Source organism: Vombatus ursinus, unplaced genomic scaffold (genome assembly GCF_900497805.2).
Source record: "Vombatus ursinus unplaced genomic scaffold, bare-nosed wombat genome assembly UNPS02014831.1, whole genome shotgun sequence".
In the NCBI taxonomy this organism is placed as follows: domain Eukaryota; kingdom Metazoa; phylum Chordata; class Mammalia; order Diprotodontia; family Vombatidae; genus Vombatus; species Vombatus ursinus.
In genome coordinates this window covers 997,749-1,020,753 of record NW_020954609.1, presented here as the reverse complement: position 1 = coordinate 1,020,753, position 23,005 = coordinate 997,749, and the positions used below count along the sequence as shown (strand labels likewise).

Genomic DNA, 23,005 nt, shown 5'->3' with positions numbered 1-23,005 from the left:
TGAGTGGGACGAGGGCGGAGTTCTTGGAAAAAATAAATAAATAACCGAAGGGGCGGAGCTTCCGGCTGGAGGTGGGGGGACCTTGACTTGGAGAGAAGAACCGGGAGGTGTGGCTTAAGAGTGTGGCCTGAGAGGGGCGTGACCTTCGACGGCGCAGGAGGCGTGGCCACGTTGCAGGCGGAAGCTGCGAGCCCGGTAAGGCCACGTGGGGGTGGTAGCGTGCGACCTGGCTGAGGAGGCGGGCTGGCCCCGGGCTGAAACGCTGAGGTGCAGTCCCCGAGGTCTGGATCGGAGCCAAATCCGGGTCAAGGCGGAGGCGGAGCCTGGGCCCAGCGGGCGGGCTCCCAGACCGGCGGGGCCGGGTCAGGCCGAGCCAGGGGGCGGAGATGGGGAGTCGGGCGGCTGGAGCCGATCTGTGCTCGGGCAGACGAGGCTTTAACCCGAGTACAGCCGAGGGCCCCGTCGTCGCCCTTCCTCTACCGGATCAGCAGCAGACCGAGGACCCAGAGGCGAACACTGGTGAGGAAGCCACCCTCCCCCCCAAGGGGCCACCGCTGAGCCCCAACCTCCTCCATCCTCAGCCGCTCCCGCCGCCGCCCTGCATCCTGGCCCCAATCCTGAGCTCTCCATCCTTTTTCTTGAGTCTCTCTGAAGTTCCCACCTTCCCCTTAGTCAGGGCCTCACTATCCCCAGGCTCTTTGATCTTCTTTCCCCAAGCATCCTCCCTCATCTCTTTCCTCCGGAACTCTGTTCAGGAGGCTGTTTCTGCATTGATTGATTGCCTTCCTGTTCAGATAAGGTACTATACTCCTTCCCATCTCAACCCTGGCCTGTCTTTTCTGTCCCCTGTAATTTGTCTCAGGGGGTCTGGATCTAAAGGAAAGCTTCGTCTATATCCCTTGGGGACTTTAGCTTAGTGATGTGATCATCCTGACTCTTGAAAATACTTAGCCTTCTCTTCCTGCTTTCTGCTTCTCCTACCTACCACGGAGAAACTCTAACTCTTCAGAGCCATCTGCTGAGGTAGATCAGATTCCACTAAGGTCCTAACAAAGTTGAAGCAAGCCCCAACAGGTAGCAACAATGGAACCTGTGTCAGGGGGCAGGCTGAACTGCAGCTAACTGTATTCGGACCCTGGTGGTGGCATAACCCCTTGCAGAGAAGGTTGTCTTTTTGCTCTGGGTTCTCCCTTGAGACCTCTTTTTAAAAACAAAACAATCACACACATGAATATTCTTCTTCCACTGGCCAGTGCCATGCTGATAAAGATGCAAGATAATGTTGCATCCAGAGAATTTTCCAAAGTAGTGACTGTGGGGACTAGGACAGGCCGGTTTTAGAAATAGGAGAGGCATCAGAAAAGGCCAAGGAGAAATAACATTTTGTGCTTAGTTATACTGGTCATATGGCAAGAAATATCCAAGCTGGATGGAAATTTACAGATTAGCCAGTCTAGCTACCTTAGAAGGGAAGCAACTTTAGACTCCAAGAGAAATAAACTTGTTCAGGGTCACAGACAGTGACTAAGTCAGGACTGGGACCCATCATCTTCAAAGCCAGAGGATAAAGGAGCTAATTAGCATTCTACTCTGAGACTGGGACCTATTATCTTCAAAGCAGAAGATCAGTGAATTAATTAATGTTCCTTCTTAGGTCCCGATTTTCTAGTCTATATTAACCCACACCTGTGCTCCTGCCCTCCAATTTAGGAAGACCTTGAACTAGAATCACCAGATTGGAGGCTCCAGCTTGAATTCATTCTCCAAACATCCACTTTGGAAAAGAGGAAGAGACAGGTAGAGACCAATTCAATCCCCAGGCTTGGCCCTTGAGTTTCTTGACCAAACCTAGGATATTTAAAATGGGCTTAATCGGCACAAAATATCACTGCTGGAAAGACTCCTCAGATGCTGTCAAGGCATCAAAAACCTAAGTTTTTTTATCCTTGAAAAAATCTGAGGGAACTCTTCTCCTAATCGCCAAACTGGTAATTGTTTCCTGTAGACACCACTTGAAACCTGGACAGTCAGGGGAGTTCACTTGTCCCTCTTAGGGGGAGGGGCAATGACCTTCCAACTATCTCTTACTCTCAGAGTAAGAGCTCCCTCTCAATCCTGCCTTCCTTCTTTCATTCCTCTAGAAAACAGCATGTCGGAGCAAGTAGCCTTGAGCCGGACTGAGGTGTGTGGGATTCTCCGGGAAGAGCTGTACCAGGGTGATGCCTTCCACCAGTCAGACACACACATATTCATCATTATGGGAGCCTCGGTGAGTCTAGAATCCTCACATCACCCTCCCACCTCTTGCCTGGACACAAAATGGCATATGTAACATAAATGTGGCCTTTCAAAACAGGAAGGAACCTTAGAGGTCATCTGGACAGATCATTTAGTCACTCTGGGCTTTAGTTTCCTCATCTGTAATATGAAGGAGCTTGGACTAACCCACATCCAACTCCGAATTCTGTGATCCTAGTCTGAGCTTTTTAGAAGCCCAGAGAGGTGAGGTAACATTCTCCCAGTGACTCCAAAGGCCCAGTTCCTCCTGTTCTTCAGGCCTTCTGCTCAGGGTTATTTCTATGCTACCTTGTTTCTCCAGATTTCTTGTCCTGGGATCAGGGCAGTGATTATCACCCTCATTTTATAGACGAGGAAAATAAAACCCAAAGAGCTAAAGTGATTCCCACCCCCCCTCACCCCCCAGTGTCAGGAGCAAGTTAGTGGTAGTCAAGTTTCCAGCTTTCCAGGCTAGAGCTTTTCTTTTTTTCCTCCCTCAAAATCAGGGTGGAGAGTGCAGCCTGTAGGAAGGCTGATAAAGGGGAAGAAGGGAGGACCACTCCCTAAGGCTGGTGAGAATTTCTTAAGAACGAATAGGGTAGGAAAAGTCATGGGTCTTTCTTGCTTATCTGCTGATTGGTTATCTTTCTTATCTTTTTTATTTCTTTATCTAACCTACTCAGTCATCTCCAGGCCTGGTTTGAATAGACTGATAAGGGGCTTCTTTGGGCCCCTTAGAGTTACCAAATACTCCACTATTTCCCTCTGACTGAGCCCTGTGGCCCCAGGGATGTTTGAAGCCCTTCAAGGGAATGTCATCAAAGGCAAGACTATACCATGGTTTTCAAATCACAGTTGGTTTCGATTTCAGTTTTGGTTGGTTGTTGGTTTATTTCTGGGGTGCTGGAAGGAATAGCCTTCTAAATTACCTGATTTGACACTTGGAAGGAAAGCCTCACCCCTGCTCCAGAGGTTAGAGGCCCCTGTCCCCCAGTGCCCTCTTAACCAAGTGCAGCCTGGCTAAGTTTCATTTAGAATTCAGGGTTTGGACCTAAACTTGTACTTAGCAGCCCAGACCTGCTCTAGGATCATTTGCTCTTCAAGTTTGGTAATGCCAGTTGGCATTTGGAGAGTGCTACAAGGTTTGCCAAGCGCTGTTCTACCTTTGGCAGTGCTCCTGTGGGCCTCCTAACAATGCTGGCATTTCTGGTTGAGAAGGGAGCCTCAACTCTGATCCCAGAGCTAAGCTAGTAAGGGCCTGAGGTGGAATTCAAACTCAGCTTTTCCCAACCCTAATCCTTCCTTTACAAATGCTGGGTCTCTTCAGCTCTGCCAATCTCCCAGGGACATTGGATCAGATGTAGAGAGTGTTTTGCCAGCCTTCAAGCATTATAGATATGAGAGCTCTTCACTTGATCAGGCACACTTGAGCAAATCACTTCTCAATGGCTTCCATTTCTGCATCTGTCCAGAGGAAGGGCCTAGACTAAATGCAGTTGAGTCCAGTTGTTGGGTGCTTGCCACGTATGGCTCACCTGCTCCCCACACGATGATGCAGCAGAATGCTGGGAGTCAGCCAGGGTGTTGGGGATTTTATACTCTAAATGACAGAGTGGCCTGAGGAATGGTGCTTCCTGAGGGCCATCTGTAGCTTATGGAGGGTACAGAGGGTGGAATGAGTTAGCAGAAGAGGGCAAGAGCAAAGAAAAGTCTTTCCTTCTCTCTCCCTGGCTTTCACCACACCCTTCTTGGCTTCAAGCACCTCCTTTCAGATAGGTCACTGTTTCCCAACCTTTGTAAGCCCAGGATCTTGCTATCTACTGGCCCATTTCATATAAGTAAAATAACATTGTGTAGAGGGGAACCTCTGTAGTCCCAAAGGAATCCACTGAAAGCTCTCTGAGCAGCCCCAAAAGATCTCTCAAAGTCTATGCCCACAACTTTCCACTCCCAGGAGTGCTTTCATTCAAGACTGCTTCAATTCTTCAGTCAACCAAGCAGTTATTAAGAGCCTACAGGATGCCAGACATATACGGAATACAAGGGCAAAAGAGAACCAGTTCCTGTTCCCAAGGAGTTTAGGTGTGGGAAGACTCTCTGTGTGTGTGTGTATGTGTGTGTGTGTGTGTGTGTGTGTGTACTGAATAAATACAAGGCATTATAGGAAGGGGGGACCCTAACAGTTGTGCGGATCAAGAAAGGACTCATGTAGAAGATGGTGTTTGGGCTGAGGCTTAAAGGAAGTAGAGAGAGTTCAACACAAAATATCTCCAAGTCATTATTGAGAAGGTGTGCCCAGGGCTAATATGATTGAAGGAGGGGTCCAGGGGACACCATGGAAGGGGAGAAAAAAGGAGACTAGAGACAGACATAGAAAGGATGGAACTCAAATGGATGATAGGAAGGAACTGAGAGTACCTTGATAAACCTCAGGCTTGGAATCCCAGGATTCTGAGGCTTTACCTTTCTGTGTGGATGCCTTGTCCCTCCTTTTTGTCTCTGTAAACCCAGCATCTCTGATTATCAATCCCTAAGCAAAAACTAGAAAGTGAGGTAGCAGTCCCTGGTTCTGCAGAGTAGCTGAGGCAAGGATCAGTGACATCCTTACTAAATCTTGTTTTAAAAACATTTTGATTAGGAAGTGGGTGATCTGGTTTCCCAGTCTTCATCAGTGATTAGACCCAGAAAATTACAAGTGGGGAAAGAGGCTGCTAGAGAGAGGGAGGAAACAGAAAGTGGATATACTTTTGGTAAAACAGAGCTCCATGGGACTCAGTAGCTGGGATAGCAGTCTGCATTCTGGGCCAGGAAGGTCATGGATATTCAGCCACCATTATTGTCACTAAGAAGTTAGGTTAGATTTGGCATCCTCTGAGAAATCTGTGTGGGCAGCTAGGTGACTCAGTGGATAGAATGCCAGGCCTGGAGTCAGGAAGACCTGAGTTCAAATCCGGCCTCAGATACTTACTAGCTGTGTGACCCTGGGCATGTCACTTGACCCTGTTTGCCTCAATTTCTTCATCTGTAAAATGATCTGGAGAAGGAGATAGCAAACTACTCCAGTATCTCTGCCAAGAAAATCCTAAATGGGGTTGTTGTGGTTTGGGGTGATCGGAACCCTCAAATACAAGGATATAGGGTGGGTCTGCCTCAAAAGAATTCAACCACTCAAGCCTTCCAGTCAAAGTAGTGAGTTTATTGTGACACCAATAGAAGCGAGTGAGATTCTAAGATTCTTCACTATTTAAGGGGTGTAAAATTGGTACTTTTATACAGAAAAAGACTGTGAGAAGATCTGGATGGGATTAAGGAATGGCAAGAAGCCTGGGGTGGGCCAGGTGCAGACAATGAAAGGAATTAAGTGGTCTGGGCCACAAATGAAAGGACAGTTAAAAGGATTATTGAGTGTCTAGGTAGAAATGTGTGGAAAAGTTCAGGGGCAAAGACATGGTCTTTTCCTTTTAGAGGTACAGGTCCCACTCCACTTCAGGGTCACATAGAGTCAGGCATGAATGAACAAAGTCTAAGAAGTCAGGGGGCTGGAGTCATTACAGAAAGATTTCCCTCCAAAGGAAGTCATAAGGTTTTGTGCTTGCAAAAATAAACCTTGCTCCAGACTCTTGGCCCCCAGAAACTCTGGATTCAGGTCTTTGGGCAATAAGACCTGGGTCCAGAGGTGAACAGTCAGGAAACAAGGTCTAGCAGGGAGCTAAGATGAAGCCTTAATGGGGTGCCCACCCTTCTGGCCCCAGGTGAGGACCCAGGAGTGGACCTCCAAAGGAATACACCTTAGCCTAATTGGAAATGAGCATAGAAATACCTGAAACCTCTCTGGAGAAGGGGCGGGCAACCCAGTGACCAGGGAAAGTTCTCACTCTCACTAGCTGTGGGGCTGAGGCAAATCCCTCCCTTTCCCTCTCTGGCCTTTAGTTTCTTCCTCCATAAAGTACCTTCTTTGGGCTAAGTGATCCCCCAGGTCCCCCAAGGCCTGCTCCAGCTTGCAGTCCTGCAGTGGGGTAACCACACTTTGGAACAATCAGCAGGTGGGGGTGCTCTCTGTATTTCTGCAACTAAGAAGGTCCTGTCAGGGTGGGGCAGCTTTTTAAAGCACTGGCCAAAACCCAAGCCGAGTGGGGGCTGGGTAGAAGAGGATGGCTTCCTCTTCCCTCCTCACCAGGCTTTTCAGTGGTTTACAGATTTTGACTTCTCTACCTCCCATCTGGGGAGATCTGCTGGCTCACATGCCCACCCTGGGAGCTCCAAGGCAGAAAACCTGTTCTTGACCTCCTGGAGGTCACATTTAGAGGCTTCCCAAGAGGAAGTTTGGCCACCCTACAAATCTACTGGCATTGAAGTGCCTGTTGCATGTGAGGCATTGAGACAATGATGAATTGAATGAAACAATCCCTACTTCCATTGTAACGAAGGAGACAAGAATTTACACAAGCATACTCTACAGCTTAAATGTAAAGAGATAAATATATAGTAGTCAAATGGGGGGGATGGGGGCTGGAGGGAAGGCACAAGCATTTGGGGAGAACCAGAAAAGCTCTCTGCACGAAGGTGGCATTCTAGCTGCTTGGCGAAGAGAGAAGGGGTCCATGGATAGAGGTGAGGTAGCACAGGCGAGTCACCATGATGGGAAGTGCCCGGGCCAGAAGTCTGGCTGGATCACTGGGCAGCAGTGTGAAGAATGAGCTGGAAGGGCAGAGAAAGGCAGAGGAAGGCAGGCCTGGGAGACCAACTAGCAGCTTGTTGGAATATGTAAGTGAAGAGAACCAGTGGGAGGGAAGAGACATTCAGGAGTTAGCAAAGGCAAAATTTGGCAACTGCTTGGCTGTGTGGGGGTTAGGGAGGCAAGGATGACCCTGAGATTGTGAACCTGGCAGACCAAAGGGAGGGGAAAGAAGGGGAATAAGCATTTATATTAGCACTTACTGTGTGCCAGGCTCTGTGCTAAGCACCTTTCATAAAGAGGACTCGTTTGGTAAGAATGGAAGGATGATGGTGCTGTGAAAAGAATGAGAGAAACTCAGAAGAGGGGAGGGCACAGGAGAAAAGATGAGTTCTCTTTTGGACGGGGTACACTGCCAAGAAGAGTGCCTTCGATCGGATGTTTATTTTTTACTTTCTATGATGTTTATGCTGTATATTTGCCCTAGTGCCCCACATCTCATTGATCTCCACAGCTCTCTGAGGGAGGGACAATGTGGGCACGTGTGTGGGTAGTATTACCCCGTTAGACAGAGGAAGATTAAGTGACTTGCCCACGAGTCATTGGCCGGCCCTGACAGAAAACAGACTCCTTCAGACCCAGGCTCCCTGGCCCCAAGTGTACAGCTCTTTCACCTATATCAATACTCTTAGTAAGTAAAGTAAACTGATGGCGCCATGGGCTTTGCTAACAGGCAGGCAGGCAGTCATTTCTGGAGCATGGGGGTGAGGAGAGTGGGGTAGGGGGAAATCTTGCTTTCTGGTCCTTGGTGGAGCAGGTCTGTTGGGTTGCTGATGGGCCAGCCCCAGGGTGTGGATGGGGAGGGCGTGGTCACCAAGCCCCAGAGGAGCCAGGCTTGAGCCTTCCCCCTTCCCTTCCCTCTCCCTCCTTTGGCCTGTCTCCTTCCCCAAGGAGCTGTCCCAGGCTAACTCCACCTAGCCCCAGTTCATCTGGCTGCATCTCTGCTTGATACAGATAGGCCTCATCCTTCTTCCAAGGGCCCCCCAAGAATATGGGTGACAGTAGTGGGGCGGCCTGCCATCCAGGAAGTTACCTCTCCCTTCTGTTCCTCTTTCCCCTCACCCTGCTTGGGCAATCCTAAATGGTCTACTCTGGCCCTTGGGCAGTCTGCTGTACTTCTTCCTTGCCCGAGGTTCTAGGTCTCCAGTGCCCCAGACTTGGTCAAGAGTCAGAAAGGGCCGATTTTTTTTTTTTAGCTCACAGATTAATGGTTCACAGATTTTTTTTTTTTTTAGCTCACATAGAAAGCTCACAGAGGGACCTTAGAGGGTGAGTCTCAGCTGCAAAATGAAGGGGCTAGACTCACCCTCTAAGGTCCCTCTGTGAGCTTTCTATGTGACTGCCCAGACCAGAAGGGAGAAGACCTTTCTTGGCTATGTGACTTTGGACAAGCTATTTCCTCTCTGGGCCATGGGAGGTTTTAGACCAGCTTCTCCTGAAAGATCCTTCTAGCTCTCAGTCTGAGCTCACAATTCTTGCCCACCACCTCACCCCCTGCACTCCCTAGCCCCTTTGCTGAAGTCATTTCTGCTTTGTCATGGTGACACTGAGGTAACTCTCCCGACTTGCCATGACTCACCTTTCTCCACTCTTAAGTCTTCGGCCCTGAGCTTGCTGAGGGAGGTGCCTCTGTTGTTTTCTTTTAGCAAATCCCGCCCTCTCCCCAGTCCCCAGCATTCAAAGCTGGCCTGCTCAGGAGAGAGGCCAGCTGAGCCTTAGCCAAGTCTGCTCTGTGCAAACAATTCAGCAGAATCCCCACCCACCCGATCACCAGGCAGAGCTCCTACTGGGCCCCACAAAGGTTGGCTGAGGTCACCTCATTGGAAGAGGTCTGCCCCTTGCCCCCACCCCCTCATCCCCCCAGAGTTGGCTGTCATGTCAAGGATACCCTAGAGAGAACAGAAGTCTGAAGCTGATCTTCCCCTGGGTTGCTGAACCCCAATGGGCTAGCGCCCCTGCCCAACAGTTTCTCATGCAAAGAGTACAAGTCAAGAGAGGTCATGAGGGGGAGAGCAAGAACGAGAACTGGTCCCCGCAATCCTCGTCTGGAAGGGACCTTTAGAGAGCGATCACCTGATCCAATTCCCTCATTTGACAGATGGGGAAAACAGAGGCTTAGGTTACTGCCATCATAGCCTTCTGCCTCTCTCCCCAATAGGAGGAACTGCAGCCCTTTGAAGTGGGCCTGGTGGAATAGAAACCCAATATATTGTGAAGACAGCTGTATTAGGGCATTTCCTAGAGGGAGGGAGTTCCAGGGTCCGGGCAGAATTTGATTGTAATTGAATACTTCCTGGGACTGGGAAGATTTCCTCTACCTGATTTGGAGGCCTGTCCCCATGAGGCTGGATATAGGATGCCAGTGCAGGGAAGGGCTGCCTATCCCTATGGATCCAGCTACCAACCAAGGGAAGATCATCATCTACCTTTCAGAGCCTACACCTTTTACCCTTCACTTAAGACTTGCTTTCAGTGGGAGATTCAGAAGGGTGCTAAGGAGAGATCTTGGTAGTCCCTTACTGAGTATGGTCACAAGCAGGTATAAATGGGAGGAAGGAGTTAAGCACAGGGTTTGAAAAGGTCAACCCCAAAGACCAACCTGGCCCTGCTACTTCCATGTCATAGCGTGAAGAATGAAGACTGTGGACAAGAGAAGACTGCCCTAAATACTCTGAAGTCTGTGGGCTGAACCATTCCCAGGGTATGAGGAACTGCATTGTGAGGTCCAGTTGAGTGGAAGAGGGGGAAGAGGAAGTGACCAGGTTTGAGGCATTCATAGCACTTCCCACTCTGGTCCCCCAGGCCCTGCCATGCAACTTCTTCTCCTGGGCTTTCAGCTCTCCCTTCTGTAAAATGAGGACACTGGCGGAGAATGGGCCCTAGAGCTCCTGATGTTTCCTCCCCCTACAGCCGGGTGCTGCTCCCTGTGTTTGCACATAGTGGTTTCTGTTGCTCAAGGTTGTCCTTGACAATGTTCACTCTAACCTGACTTTTTTTGGTGGGGCTACCCATCCTGCAATTTCATCAATATAAAGAGCTCTCAGTTCTTACCCCAAGAAGAGTAACTCTTGCTCCCAGTGCGCATCAGCCCTTGCTCTGTAACTTCTGGCCTGTGGTGACTTGGCCAGGGTCACACGGCCTAGACATGTTTGGGCAGGCCTTGAATATAAGTCTCTAGCCTCTACCCGGTGCTGCCTGTCACCAGAAGGCACCGTGGTGGCCAGGCTGTAACATGCTGTAATTTCCCTGAAGCACAAAGTTCTGCTGAGGCCATCCAGACCTGGTCAGGAGTCCCCTCCCTCTAAAGCATTTTCACCAAGTGGCTCTCTAGCCTCTGCTTGGAGCCCTTCAACAAAAGGGAGCCCACCACCCCTGCCATTGTTGAATAGCTTGGATAACTAGGAAGTCTTTTCCTTCCATGGGCTCAATCAACCTGTCAACAACTGTGCCCCCCACCCCAGCTGCGTCCTCTGAGCCTGTGCAGAACAAGTCCAATCCCTCCTGCCAGTTCCCACGTGCCAGCCCTCCCAGTACCCAGAGGTTGTTCCCCTGGGCCACTACCACCCATCTGCCATGAAAGCCTGGTCCCCTCCCCATCACAGAGCCTAATAGAGGGGTTTGTGGGCACCAGCTGCCACTAGTTCCCATCTCTGAGATTTTAGGACCCTGGGACTCCTTTACCCTCCCCATTCACACACACTACTGGGTATCAGGCTCGGGCTGCCTTTCTTACGAGAGAAGGTGAGTGCCCATACCACTGTGGGCTGCCAGATCTGGCACTAGACCCTTGAGTTCCTGACTTTTGGGGGTCTTCCCCATGGCAAACCCCGCCCCTAGCACAGTGCTTGGCACACCAGATAGATTCTCAAGAGAAACTTGTTGATTGCCCTAAAAATCTTTCTATGACACTGTGTTCTGGAGTAGTCAGCTCTGGGGCCAGAGGCCCTGAATTCAAATTCTGGCGGCCATCACCTGTATGACCTGTGAGAAGTTTCTTCACCTCACTTGTCTGGGCCTTGGCTTCCTCATCTGTAACATGAAAGGACAGCTAGTCCATGGTTCTCCAAGGTCTCTGCCAGCTCCATTTCCTCAGGACTTCCCCTTAAGGCATGGCAGATACCCAGTGGGTAGCATAGACAGAATGAGGTCCTGGCATGGCCAAGAGCCTCAGCTAACAGAGAAAACAAGACTGGGACACTGGATCATAGTGGCCTTCTGGGGAATAAACAACTGAGTTGGCAGCTGCTAGGCCTCACTTAGAAAAGAAGGAAGGACTCCCATTTTGCTGTAGCCCTCCCTGACCAGTCCCATCTCCTCTTTTCTTTAGGGTGACTTAGCCAAGAAGAAAATCTATCCTACGATCTGGTAAGTTTTCTCTGTGCCAACTCTCTGAGCTTGAGGCAGAGGAGGGTAAGACTGGGCAGTTGGGGGAGGGCTAGGCCAGCCTAGCCCTGCCAATCCCCAGCCTGAGCCCTTTCTTCTAGGTGGCTGTTCCGTGATGGGCTCCTCCCCGAAGATACCTTCATTGTGGGCTATGCCCGCTCAAACCTCACTGTGGATGACATCCAAAAGCAAAGCGAGCCCTATTTTAAGGTAGGGGTCCTAGGCCTGGGAGTCACTGTCCATCTCGGGCAAGTCACTTCCCCGTCTGAGGCCTCAGTTTCCTTCTCTGGAAAATGAGGAGCTTAGATTCAATATAGCCTCATTAAGTCCCTTCCAGCCCGGTCAGTGATCTTCTAACCTGGAATCTGTGGCCCCCCCCATTAGTTCTCCTCTTCCAGCTCACTGCCCCGTCCTTTCGTGCCCTTTTCCTTCTTGTACTCTTAGCACCATCTGGGTCTTGGGTGAATTCCTTCTGGAGGAGTGTGACGTTACAATAGTTAGATGATGGAGCATGGTGGAAAGAGCTCCTCCCCCAGTTCCATCCCCACCCTCCTGGGTTCCCCTTTCTGGGCTGAGCTTGATACCCTGAATCTCTCTGACAAAGGTGAGTGCCATGATTTCCTGTCTTTGTGTTCCCCAGGCCACTCCAGATGAGAAGCTGAAGCTGGAGGAGTTCTTCTCTCGAAATTCCTATGTGGCAGGCCAATATGATGAGCCAGCCTCCTTTCATCGTCTCAATTCACACATGAACTCCCTGCATCATGGGCCACAGGCCAACCGCCTCTTCTACCTAGCCTTGCCACCCACTGTCTATGAAGCTGTCACTAAGAACATCAAAGAGATTTGCATGAGCCAGGTGTAAGAGTCCCCCATGTCTCCCCAGGCACAGCCACCACCTCCCCTCAAGGCAGCAGAATGCCTCTTTCGGGAGAAGAGTCATGTCCCATTGCCCTATGGAAGGGTCTGTGGGAAGGCCCACAGACAGAGTTGAACACTAGGCACTGATAGGCAAGCAAGAAGAACAAGGAGGTGGGGAATGGAATTCAGCACGGGTAAAAAAATGAGTCTCCCCAGTTTCCCTGAAGAGAGACAGCCCCTAAACTTCTTGTTCTTGTTGTTCCGTCATTTCAGTCATGACCCCATTTGGGATTTTTTTGGTAGAGGTATTGGAGCGGTTTGTATCTCCTTCTCCAACTCATTTTACAGATGAGCAAACTGAGGCAGACAGGGTTAAGTGACTTGCCCAGGGTCACACAGCTAGTGAGTGTCTGAGGCTGGATTTGAGCTCAGGATGATGAGTCTTCTGACTTCAGGCTTGGTGCCGTATCCACTATAGCACCACCTAGCTGCCCCTCTAAACTTCTAGCTTTGTCCTTACTAGACCTAGCCTGGCCTAGGAGGTTCTCACCCCACCCCCTACTTTTGGGGAAGTAGTCCATTTCTGAGAAAGAGCCCTGGATTTGAATCCAGGCCCCGTTCTCCCTATTATTCACTGGCCATGGGACCGTGGACAAATCTCTCCCCATCTCTGGGCCTCAGTTTTCTCCTTTGTGACATGAGGGAGATGACCACTGAAGGCCCTTCCAGCTTTTGAGTCCAGGACTTCACAAGCCAAAGTCCCTCCTGCTTTAGGAGGTCATTTCTAAGCCAGAAAGATGCTCAAGGGTGGGGAGTTTACTGGGTGCACACCTCCAAGGGGATGAGTGGCCTTGGGCTCTGGTTCTCTTTCTTCCTGACCAGAGGCTGGAACCGGGTCATCGTGGAGAAGCCTTTTGGAAAGGATCTTCAGAGCTCTGACAAGCTGTCAAACCACATTTCCTCGCTCTTCTATGAGGACCAGATCTACCGGATTGATCACTACCTGGGCAAGGAGATGGTACAGAACCTCATGGTGCTAAGGTGAGTAGACATCCCAGCCCAGCAGGGCTAGGCCCAGGAGAAACCCTGCCTGGCTCTGGTTCCCCTCCTCTGGTGAAAGGCCCCAAGCATCAAGGTTCAGTAATGGCTGAGGGATGAGGCCAAGGCCATGGCTGGCCTGGCACTCGTCCCTGCAGCTCACTCTCTTCTTCCTTCTCTCCCCAGATTTGGTAACAGGATCTTTGGACCAATCTGGAATCGAGACAACATTGCCTGTGTCATCCTCACCTTCAAGGAGCCCTTTGGCACTCTTGGCCGAGGGGGTTATTTTGATGAGTTTGGGATCATTCGGTGAGCGCCAAGGGCAGGGCAGGGCCTCCCTGGAGGATGCGGCGGCTGCTGCTTTTCTTTTGGGAACTCCCTCAGAGAGAAGGGCACCTCCTCCAGCTTTCTTCCCCTGGGCTCTTTGTCCTTTGCATGAGGATCTGAGTTTGCTCTGCTTGGTCCCAGGGGGCAAAAGAGGAGCCACAAATGCAAGTTACAAAGATGCCAGTTTTCCTTCATGTAAGGGGAGGGAGTGGGATGTGCCAGAGTCAGAAAGGCCCGTATTTCAAATCGTGCCTCTACCCCTTCCACCACCCACTCTCCTCTGTAAAATGAGAGGGTGACTCTCGGGGACCTTTCTTGCCCTAAATCTGTGATCCTAAGGCCCCTCCCAACCCCCAATGGAGTGTCTGGTCACTTCTGCCTAACAACAGATCCTAGAATGGCTAGCTAGTGTGCTCCCCATCCCAGCAAGTGTTCCAACAGAGGCTGTCTGAGGAACTGAAAAAGAGATTCCTTCCTGTGCAGAGCAGAAAGTTGGAGACCAGCTAACCTTCAAGGTCTCTTCCAATCAGCTTTGGGATTCTTAAAGCAAGAGATTAGGGCTAGCCTTGGACTCCTGGATTTAAGTTCTGCCTCCGACACATACAGGCTGTGGGACATGCCCTAAGCAGCTAATACCCATAGACTGGAAGTTACAGGCAGTTGTTTGTTCATTGGCAAAGGGAGTTGGCACATCAGGAGTTCCCTGTACAGTTGAAAATCACAGGTCTGGCAGCAGCTAGGTGGCATAGTGGATAAAGCACCAGCCCTGAAGTCAGGAGGACCTGAGTTCAAATCCAGCCTCAGACCAAATACTTGACACTTACTAGCTGTGTGACCCTGGGCAAGTCACTTAACCCCAATTACCTAAAAAAAAAAAAGAAAAGAAAATCACAAGTCTAAACCCAGAGACAGGAGGAAAGAATCTTGGGAGATATCCTGAGGGAAGATCCGTAGAGATGGCGGAGAGGCCAACAGGGCCTGCAGGAGAAGAGGTTGGGATCTTCCGGCCTTAAGAAGGCACGGGGTGGGAGGAGGTTGGTAACAACAGGCTTCTGAGATTCAAGGTATGCGAGATTCTACACAGGGTTCCTGTGCCCAACTAGGAACACCTTTCCCAAGAACAGAGCAGAGAGGAAAGTGCTCTAAACTACACTTGTTACAATTGCACTTGAATAGCAGGACAGGACAGAGGGTGGTTGGAGTAACTTCTGCAGTCCCATTCATGCTTCTGTGGTCCAGGAGCTCTTTGGAATTTAGTTGAGTCCATGGGGAAGCTGCCCAGCTTTGGGGGTTGGGGAGCAGGCAAGATTCGTGAGAGCAAGTGGGCAGGAAGTGGGCCTTAATGAATTACAGGGACTTCAGTGGCCATCTAGTTGAACCCATCTTCAAAAAGGAATACCTACTCTAGTGTATTCATCAAGTGGCCACCTTCAGGCCTTGGCCTGAAGACCTCTCATATCCCATCCCATCCCCCTCTGCCCCCTGCTTCCTGAAGCAGCCCATTCCCCTGGAGGGTGGCTCTTACCAGTGGGAAGGTTTTCCTTCCAGCAAGTTGCCTTAGCACCTTCTCCTGCTTCTATCTTCTGGTGCCAAGCAGACTGAGGCTCATCCCTCTTCCACAAAAGAGCCTGAAGGTAGCTCTCCCATTTCCTCTGAGCCTTCTCTACGCTATATGTGCCCAGTTTCTTCACCTTATGTGGTATAGTTGCCCTGCTTGCCCTTCTTGAATTCTTTCTCTCCTTGCTCCACATGTCCAGTCCTGGAGGTTTGGGTCTGAGATTCACACTTGACCTCCTCTCTGTCCCCACAGAGACGTGATGCAGAACCACCTCTTGCAGATGCTTTGCCTAGTGGCCATGGAAAAGCCTGCCTCCACCAACTCTGATGACGTCCGGGATGAAAAGGTCTCCCCTTGCTTCAAAGCTGCCCAGGGTGGCTCACCTGAGTGGGTTCTGGGGGTGCTAACTCCTAGGCTGAGTTAGGCTGGAGAGATGGGCCACACTTGGGATGGATGCCAGGAATATTACCCATAGGAAGAAATTTGTGCCTCCTGGTCGTGGGCTGGTCCCAAGAGGAGCAGGCTTTTCCAGCTGGGGAGAAAAAAATCTGACAGTTTACTGCCTCTGAGAAGAGTGGGGCATGGACAACACCATCACCCCGCCTCCCTGGGCCTCAGTTTACTCCTAAATTAGAGGCTTGGCGTAGATGAGCTCTAAGGTTCTATCTCTCTATGATCCTATGGCTAAAGTACCCTGTGGCATTTGAATTAGTGAGGTGGCAGGCTGACTTCCTCTTGTGACACTGAGCTGGAAGGAAGCATCATGTGTCTAACAGCAGAGGCCTGCAGAGCCAGGGTCATGGAGTGGGGGTGGGGGTGGGGTGAGGTAGCCTCCTGTATGCCACCCAGGGCTCTCATGCCTATTGATTCAGCTGGCCTCCAGACTGGAGAGCCAGGCTTCTGGGAAAAGTTGGGTTTGCCCAGAGTACCCAGCATCCCCTTGAGCTCTAGTGTCCTCTGTGTCCCTTGTCCCAGCTCTCATCATGCTTTGGCCTTTGCCTCCCACCTTGGGTCTGGTTTATGGCCAACTCAGCTCACCACCCCTTCCCTCTACTTTCCCAGGTAAAGGTCCTGAAGTGTATCTCAGAGGTGAGAACAACTGATGTGGTCTTGGGCCAGTATGTGGGGAACCCAGATGGAGAAGGGGAAGCCACCAAAGGCTATCTGGATGACCCCACAGTGCCCCAGGGCTCCACCACTGCCACCTTTGCTGCTGTGGTCCTCTATGTGGAAAATGAAAGATGGGACGGTAGGTTCTGTTCTCTGATTTTATGATCCACAACAAACATTTATAGAGTAGCTACTGTGCCTTGGACCTTAGAGGTCACGGTTACCTCTATCTCTGTGAGCTTATGGTTCCATTTTTTCATCTGCCCTACTTTCACCTGGTCTTTCTGGGATTCCAAGTTGGGCCAGTGGCTTCCCTTACCATAATCCTGTGAGCCCTACCCAAGATGCAAACAAGTCTCCTTCTCCCCTTGGCTGAGTTGAGGCAAAATCAAAATGTGTCCAGAAGTTTTCCTTAAGAAACTAGGGGGAAAGAGCATGTCATTTTTTTGGAGCATTTTTAAAAAATTGATTTAGTATTTTATTTTTTCCCAATTACATGTTAAAACAATTTTTAACATTTGTTTTTAAAACTTTAAGTTCCAAATTCTCTCCCTTCCTCCCTCCCCACCCATCTCATTGAGAAGGCAAGCGATTTGATATGGGTTATACATGTGTAGTCATGCAAAACACTTCCAAAATAGTCATGTTGTAAAAGAAAACATAGACCAAAAAAAAACTCAAGAAAGTTAAAAAAAAGTATGCTTCAATCTGCATTCAGACACAATCAGTTCTTTGTCTGGGGATGGATAGCATTTTTCATCATGGGTCCTTCAGAGTTGTCTTAGATCATTGTATTGCTGAGAATAGCTAAGTCATTCACAGCTGATCATCTCATAATATTGCTGTTACTTTGTACATGGTACATTTCACTTTGGAGCAACCCATGCAAGTCTTTCCAGGTTTTTCTGAGAGGATCCTGCTAATCAGTAGTATTCCATCATAATCACATGCAACAACTTGTTCAGCTATTCCCCAATTGATGGGCATTCCCTCAACTTCTAATTCTTTACCCCCAGAAAAGAGCTGCTATAAATATTTTTGTACAAATAGGTCCTTTTCCTTTTTTTTTGATCTCTTGGGATATAGACCTTGTAGTGGTATTGCTAGGTCAAAGAGTATGCACAGTTTTATAGCTCTTTGGGCATAGTTCCAAATTGCTGTAAAGAATAATTGAAACAGTTCACACCTCCACCAACAGTTTATTAATGTATCATTTTTCCCACATCCCCTCCAACATTTGTCATTCTCTTTTTTTATCCTATTAACCAATCAAATAGGTATGAGGTAGTACCTCAGAATTGTTTCAATTTGCATTTCTCCAATCAATAGCAATTTAGAGCACCTTCTCATATGGCTATAGATAGCTTTGATCACTTCATTTAAAAACTGTTCATATCTCTTGATCATTTAGCAATTGGGGAATGGCTCCTATTTTTATAAATTTGACTTAGTTCTCTATATATTTGAGAAATTAGGCCTATGTCAGAGAAACTTGAAGAGCATGTCATTTTAAAGATAGAAACAGAATGCAGATTTTCTCTCCTTATGTAACTAAGCTTTGGCCACAGATGGCCTCATAGCCTAACCTACTTCCTGTTCCTCTCTCAGCCCCGCCCAGGGGCCCTTTCCTTAAACTATTCCCCTTTCAGTCGTTGGCCCATGTGACAAAGTGAATCAGCACTTCTTAATATCTTTCAAGCAGACATGTTCCAATTCCACATAAAAAAAATTAATCATTTTTTAAAATTTGAGTTCCAAATTCTCTCCCCACTCCAGAAGGCAAGCAGTTTGATATGGATTATAGATGTGAAGTCATCTGCATGATATTCTGATGAATTTGCCCTTTCCCTCCCCAGAAAACCAAACCTGTCCCTGCCTAGAGGGCAGTGATGGAGAGATCCCCAAACATGCTGCTCCTTAGCTGTGGGTCCCTTCTCTCTCACTTAAGGAGGTTGAATTAGATGATCATTCAAGATACTAACACCCAGTTGAATGGAAGCTCCCTGAGGCTAGGGACTGGTTCATTTTTTATATTTGCATACCCAGCACCTAGCATGCAGTAGGCATTTAATTAATGTTTGTTGAACTTCATCACATGCCTGTTGTGCTAGGCAATGAGAATACAGAGGGTCCTGACCCTCCTACCTAGGAGATGGCCCAGCTCGCCAGACCTGCCAACAACTCTGGGAAGGCCATAGAGAACAGCTGACGATCAGTGTGACGGTGGAAACCACTCTGAAAAGCAGTTGATCCTGCCAGATTCAATATCCTCCTTTTCTCTGTCTCTGCTCTCTGGCCCAGGAGTCCCATTTATCCTCCGCTGCGGAAAGGCCCTGAATGAACGCAAAGCAGAGGTGCGGCTACAGTTCCAGGATGTGGCTGGTGACATCTTCCAGCGCCAGTGTAAACGAAATGAGCTGGTGATCCGCGTGCAGCCCAATGAGGCTGTCTACACCAAGATGATGACCAAGAAGCCAGGAATGTTCTTCAACCCCGAAGAGTCTGAGCTGGACCTGACCTATGGCAACAGATATAAAGTGAGCTGATCCTGAGCTGCCCAGCTTGGGGCCAGGTGTAGGGGGGAGCTGGCCAGGAACCCAAGCATTGGCCTAGCAACCACTGTGGGCCAAATGTGTGACAAGGATGAGGATGACTCTGGGATGAGGGAGAGTGATACAAGTGCCAAGGAGAGGGCTAGGCCAAGTGCTCTTAGATGTTTAAGGAGGGAGAAGATGATAGAGCCTCTGAATTGAACCTTGAAGAAAAGGTATTTCAGCAGTGTTCCAGTTTGGTTTTTAGTGGGGAATAGTGAGATGAAGCTAAAAGTAGGCTATCACCAGATTGGGAAAGTCCTTGAGTGCCAGAGTTGAGAGGTTGGGCACTCAGTAGACACTGACACGTTTTGTTTGTTTTTTAAGAGGAGTGAGGGGACCCTAATGGTATGTAAGGGAGTTGACTTGGTCTTCAGCATGGAGCATGGCGGGATGAACAGTTAGGAGGCTCTTGATGGAACTGAACTAAGGTGGTCATGGTGTGAATATAGAGGAGAGTGGGGCATAGGGTGTTCAGGAGGACTAGTACCCCTGGTGTGAAGCCCTTTTCAGGGCTGCTCATCCACTTTCAGTATCCACCTGGCACCCAACCCTCACCTGTGGCTCCAAGAAGCTGTAGCACGTGCAGTGGCCACACCCATACAAAACTATCTCAGCAGATGGGTAAACCAGGTTGAGGGTAACTGATGGGCCTCAAACCTGTCAATGAGTTAGAGGGCTTCTACCCCAAGCATGTAATGACTTCCCCTAGAAGAATGAGTGGATGAGAACAGTTTGTTCCAATAGGCCATGAAGGTGGCTAAAGCAGGCACTGTGGAGTGCTTAGAGCTTGGTTAGATATCTAAGACACCAAGGGCATCTACTGCATCCTGAGCTATCACCAGTGATCTTGACCTTTGTCTTGCCACTGGACTTCAATGACTCTAGAAAAGAGAGTGAGGACAATGACTTTGTGCAGCACTGCCTCTCTTAAATCCAATTCACACACAAATCAAGACATCACCCAATGTGATGTCATTGGTCCTTCTTTGAAAACAAAGGACAAATAACAGTAGAGGAGATATCAGAGACAGCAGGAGAAGGAACAGCAAATAGGACATGGCAGCTTGGTAGCAAGAGAGAGAGGAGTCAGGTATGGCTATTGTTACAGTCAGAATTAAAGTAAACTGAGGCACAAAGTTCTAAGCACTTTCAACATATTGGTAAGGCTAGCAGTTACCAATAAAAGCAGTCTTTAGCTCCTCAGCAAGAAGCCAAAAGACCAAGAATGAGGGCAGACAGATCATTTTTACAGACAAAAGGAAGAGCATCCAAAAACTAGATAGGAAAACAATATAATTGGTCCCAAAGCTTGTAGCATCATAGGCATGAGGAACAATATTATTGGCTGGAAATTGGTAATGAGGGGCTAGCAACAACCCCTCCTTCCATCCTGTCACTAAGAAATATTCATCATTGGAGTCTACCTGCAAGAACAATTTAGAAGTAGTGGACCAAACTGCCTGGCATCCATCTTCATCTGTCAAGGACAACAGATTTCCTTGACATGAGAATAGAACAGTGATTAGCAGGAGAACTGAAATTTTGAACTTGGGTCAGAGACGATGAGTAATATCTAAGGAAGCTGAATTTCCAAACTAAACTCAGACAAATGAAACATGACTGTGGCAGTTACAAAAATGTTGGCAGTGCTACAAGATAGAATCCATTTGATTTTCCCAATTTTTACTCTGAGGTTACCAGCCTGGGCTATTGGTGCGCTTAGTAGAACTGTGGAGGAAGGGAAAGGCAAAGATTGGAAAGAAGGAGATGTTCTTGGGCCAGCTGAGGGGGAGGGGGTGACAATGAAAGTCAGCCAACAAGCAGAGCACAAGGATGGCCAGGCAGCTGCAAGAGCTGAGCCTAGCTGAGATTAGCTGCCAAAATGTGGCAGGGCTTCCCAACAGCATGATTCCAGAGCTTACTCCAGCATCATCCAGAAACTAAAGCAGAGGAAGGAAGTCAAGCCAGATGGTAGGAGTTACCCAGGGGGAAAGGATTGCAAGGGAGACATGGCAGAAAGTCAGAAGCTAATTGAGGCGCAAAAGTGGAGGATGGGGAGCAGCATTCACAGAGCCTGACCAAAAAGCTCTAGCTCAGGCAGGGCAGACAGGGAAGCCAGAACCAATGTCACATAGGTTGGGAGGAACCCAGGGCACACAGGCAGTGATGCTGAGGGCCAGAGAGGGAGGGACGAAGATAGGAGGAAGGAGGCAAGGAGGAAAGGCAACTTGCCTGAGACTCGGCAGTCCTTGTGTGGACTAGCTTGGTACCTCACCCCCACAGTACTTAAGTAATAAATGTGTGTGGAATGAATGAAAAAAATGGATAAAGGAATGGAAGGAATGGGGGGAGCAAGGGAACCAAAGCAGGCTTGGCTTCTCCCTGCCTGGCCTCTCCATTGTAGTACCTTCTTTCATCTTCTTTACCCCTCCTGGCCTTGCAGGATGTGAAGCTGCCCGATGCTTATGAGCGCCTTATCCTGGACGTCTTCTGTGGGAACCAGATGCACTTTGTGCGCAGGTGAGGGATGCCTTGAAGCGGTGGGGGCCTGGACCACTGCTGCTCCCTATTCTCCTCCAGGGCAGAAAGGAAAGTGGCTGGATTTGGGACTGAAGGATTTGGATTCAAATCCCACCTGTGGGACCTGGAACAAGTCACTTGCCTGCTCTGGATCTGGGTCCTCCTCTTAGATGGCCTCTAGAATCCCATGATCCTTCGGTAGCCTCATCCTGGAAAGCCTTAAGGCCTAGTGAGGGAAGAGCGAGAGAAAGATGACCTTGCCTAATTCCCCCTCCCATGGAATGGCAGGACCTACCCCAGGTCTCAGGGGCTTTGTTTCCCAGCTAGAGAGATTTGGCCAAGCTGCTGCTTAACAAGCATCCCTCCCTTCTCCCTCAAATCTGAAGGTTGGCAGGGGTTGTTTGGCGTGTTTTGGCTTGGAGGGTAGCAGAGGGCCAGTTTCTACACTAGCAAGGCCTGGGGATTGGAGGAGACTACAGAAAGACTTTTCTCTTGCCTCTGTCTCTTCTTTCTCCCTTCTCTCTGCCATCTCCTCCATGCCCCAGAGGAGTAGGAGACCTGAATTCTCCTAATGGTTCTGCCATCACTAACCCACTGTGTGACCTTGATCTTGTGAACCCTTTGTCTCTCTGGGCCTCAGTTTTCTACTTTGTAAAAATGTCCACAGCTTGCCCCTCTCCTCCCCTGGCCTTCCTCCCCCTCTCCTGCTCCTCACTGCCATTTCTTTCTCTTGCCCTCCATGATCCCTGGCCTTATGGGGAGTTTCAGCAGCTGCTGCCTCTTAGGTGCCCAAGTTTCCTGAGTCCCCTTCTAGAGCTTATCCGGCTTTGCACCCCACATGATGAGGCCCACCTAGGTGCCTCCACTCTCTCTCTCCCTCCAGTGACGAGCTTCGGGAAGCCTGGAGGATCTTTACACCCCTGCTGCACCACATCGAGAGGGAGAAAACCCAGCCCATTGCCTATGTCTATGGCAGGTGAGATGGGTGTTTCCAGGAGTGTCCAGAACGCTCCTCACAGCTGAGGGCACAGTCCCATTTTGCCCTTGTGTTTGTTTAACAGCCGAGGCCCTCCCGAAGCGGATGAACTGATGAAGAGAGTGGGTTTCCAGTACGAGGGCACCTACAAGTGGGTAAACCCCCACAAGCTCTGAGGCAGCCTGGCAGTCTGCTAGCTGCCTCCCCCTTGTTCCCCATCCCCAGTCTCCATGCTCATCGTCTCAGCACATTGGCCTCGCTTCGGGTCTGTCTGTCCTCTCTCTGCCCATCCCCTGTTTATGTTCTACTCACCTACCAACTCTTGGAACCACGGGACCATGGGACCAGGAGCCCGGCCCTGGGGGAGAGGGAGGGCCCCACTGAGAGATTCCTTGGCCCTCTCTACTCCCAGCAGCCTGGGGAACCCAGCCACCACCTCCTCAGCCAGCCCTGTTTACAGCTGCATTGGATCTGCTATTCAGCAGCTACCAGACATGCTTCCACCTGCTTGAGCTCCCAAAGCCAGTTACATTCCAATAGCAGCCGCTGAAGGTGGCCTTTGTTTCCCTTCAAGACTGCAGCTTTATGAATACAGAGAATTACCAGTCTCCCTGTGTGCATGGTGT

The 23,005-nt window shown here is 49.5% G+C and overlaps 1 protein-coding gene across 2 annotated transcripts; it reads left to right on the top strand.

The window, feature by feature from the left end:
• The first annotated feature begins 376 nt into the window (after positions 1-376).
• Positions 377-22,987, top strand: G6PD (glucose-6-phosphate dehydrogenase). 2 transcript variants are annotated; one of them, XM_027838918.1, is made up of 14 exons: positions 434-519; positions 1,711-1,797; positions 2,142-2,269; positions 11,340-11,377; positions 11,497-11,605; positions 12,036-12,253; positions 13,136-13,294; positions 13,478-13,603; positions 15,432-15,525; positions 16,242-16,428; positions 18,591-18,826; positions 21,327-21,403; positions 22,287-22,379; positions 22,465-22,987. In XM_027838918.1, the coding sequence occupies exons 3-14, from the start codon at positions 2,150-2,152 to the stop codon at positions 22,553-22,555; spliced, it is 1,548 nt and encodes a 515-aa protein (XP_027694719.1). In that variant the 5' UTR covers positions 434-519; positions 1,711-1,797; positions 2,142-2,149; the 3' UTR covers positions 22,556-22,987. The 2 variants fall into 2 exon arrangements, with proteins under 2 accessions (XP_027694718.1, XP_027694719.1); XM_027838917.1 differs by lacking the exon at positions 1,711-1,797 and having other exon boundaries at positions 377-519.
• The last annotated feature ends 18 nt before the right edge of the window (positions 22,988-23,005 follow it).

Coding starts and splice junctions, on each gene's coding strand:
- G6PD (XM_027838917.1), top strand. CDS start 387: ATGGGGAGTCGGGCGGCTGGAGCCGATCTGTGCTCGGGCAGACGAGGC. Junction 520..2,141: donor GGACCCAGAGGCGAACACTG/GTGAGGAAGCCA, acceptor TCATTCCTCTAG/AAAACAGCATGTCGGAGCAA. Junction 15,526..16,241: donor ATGACGTCCGGGATGAAAAG/GTCTCCCCTTGC, acceptor CTACTTTCCCAG/GTAAAGGTCCTGAAGTGTAT.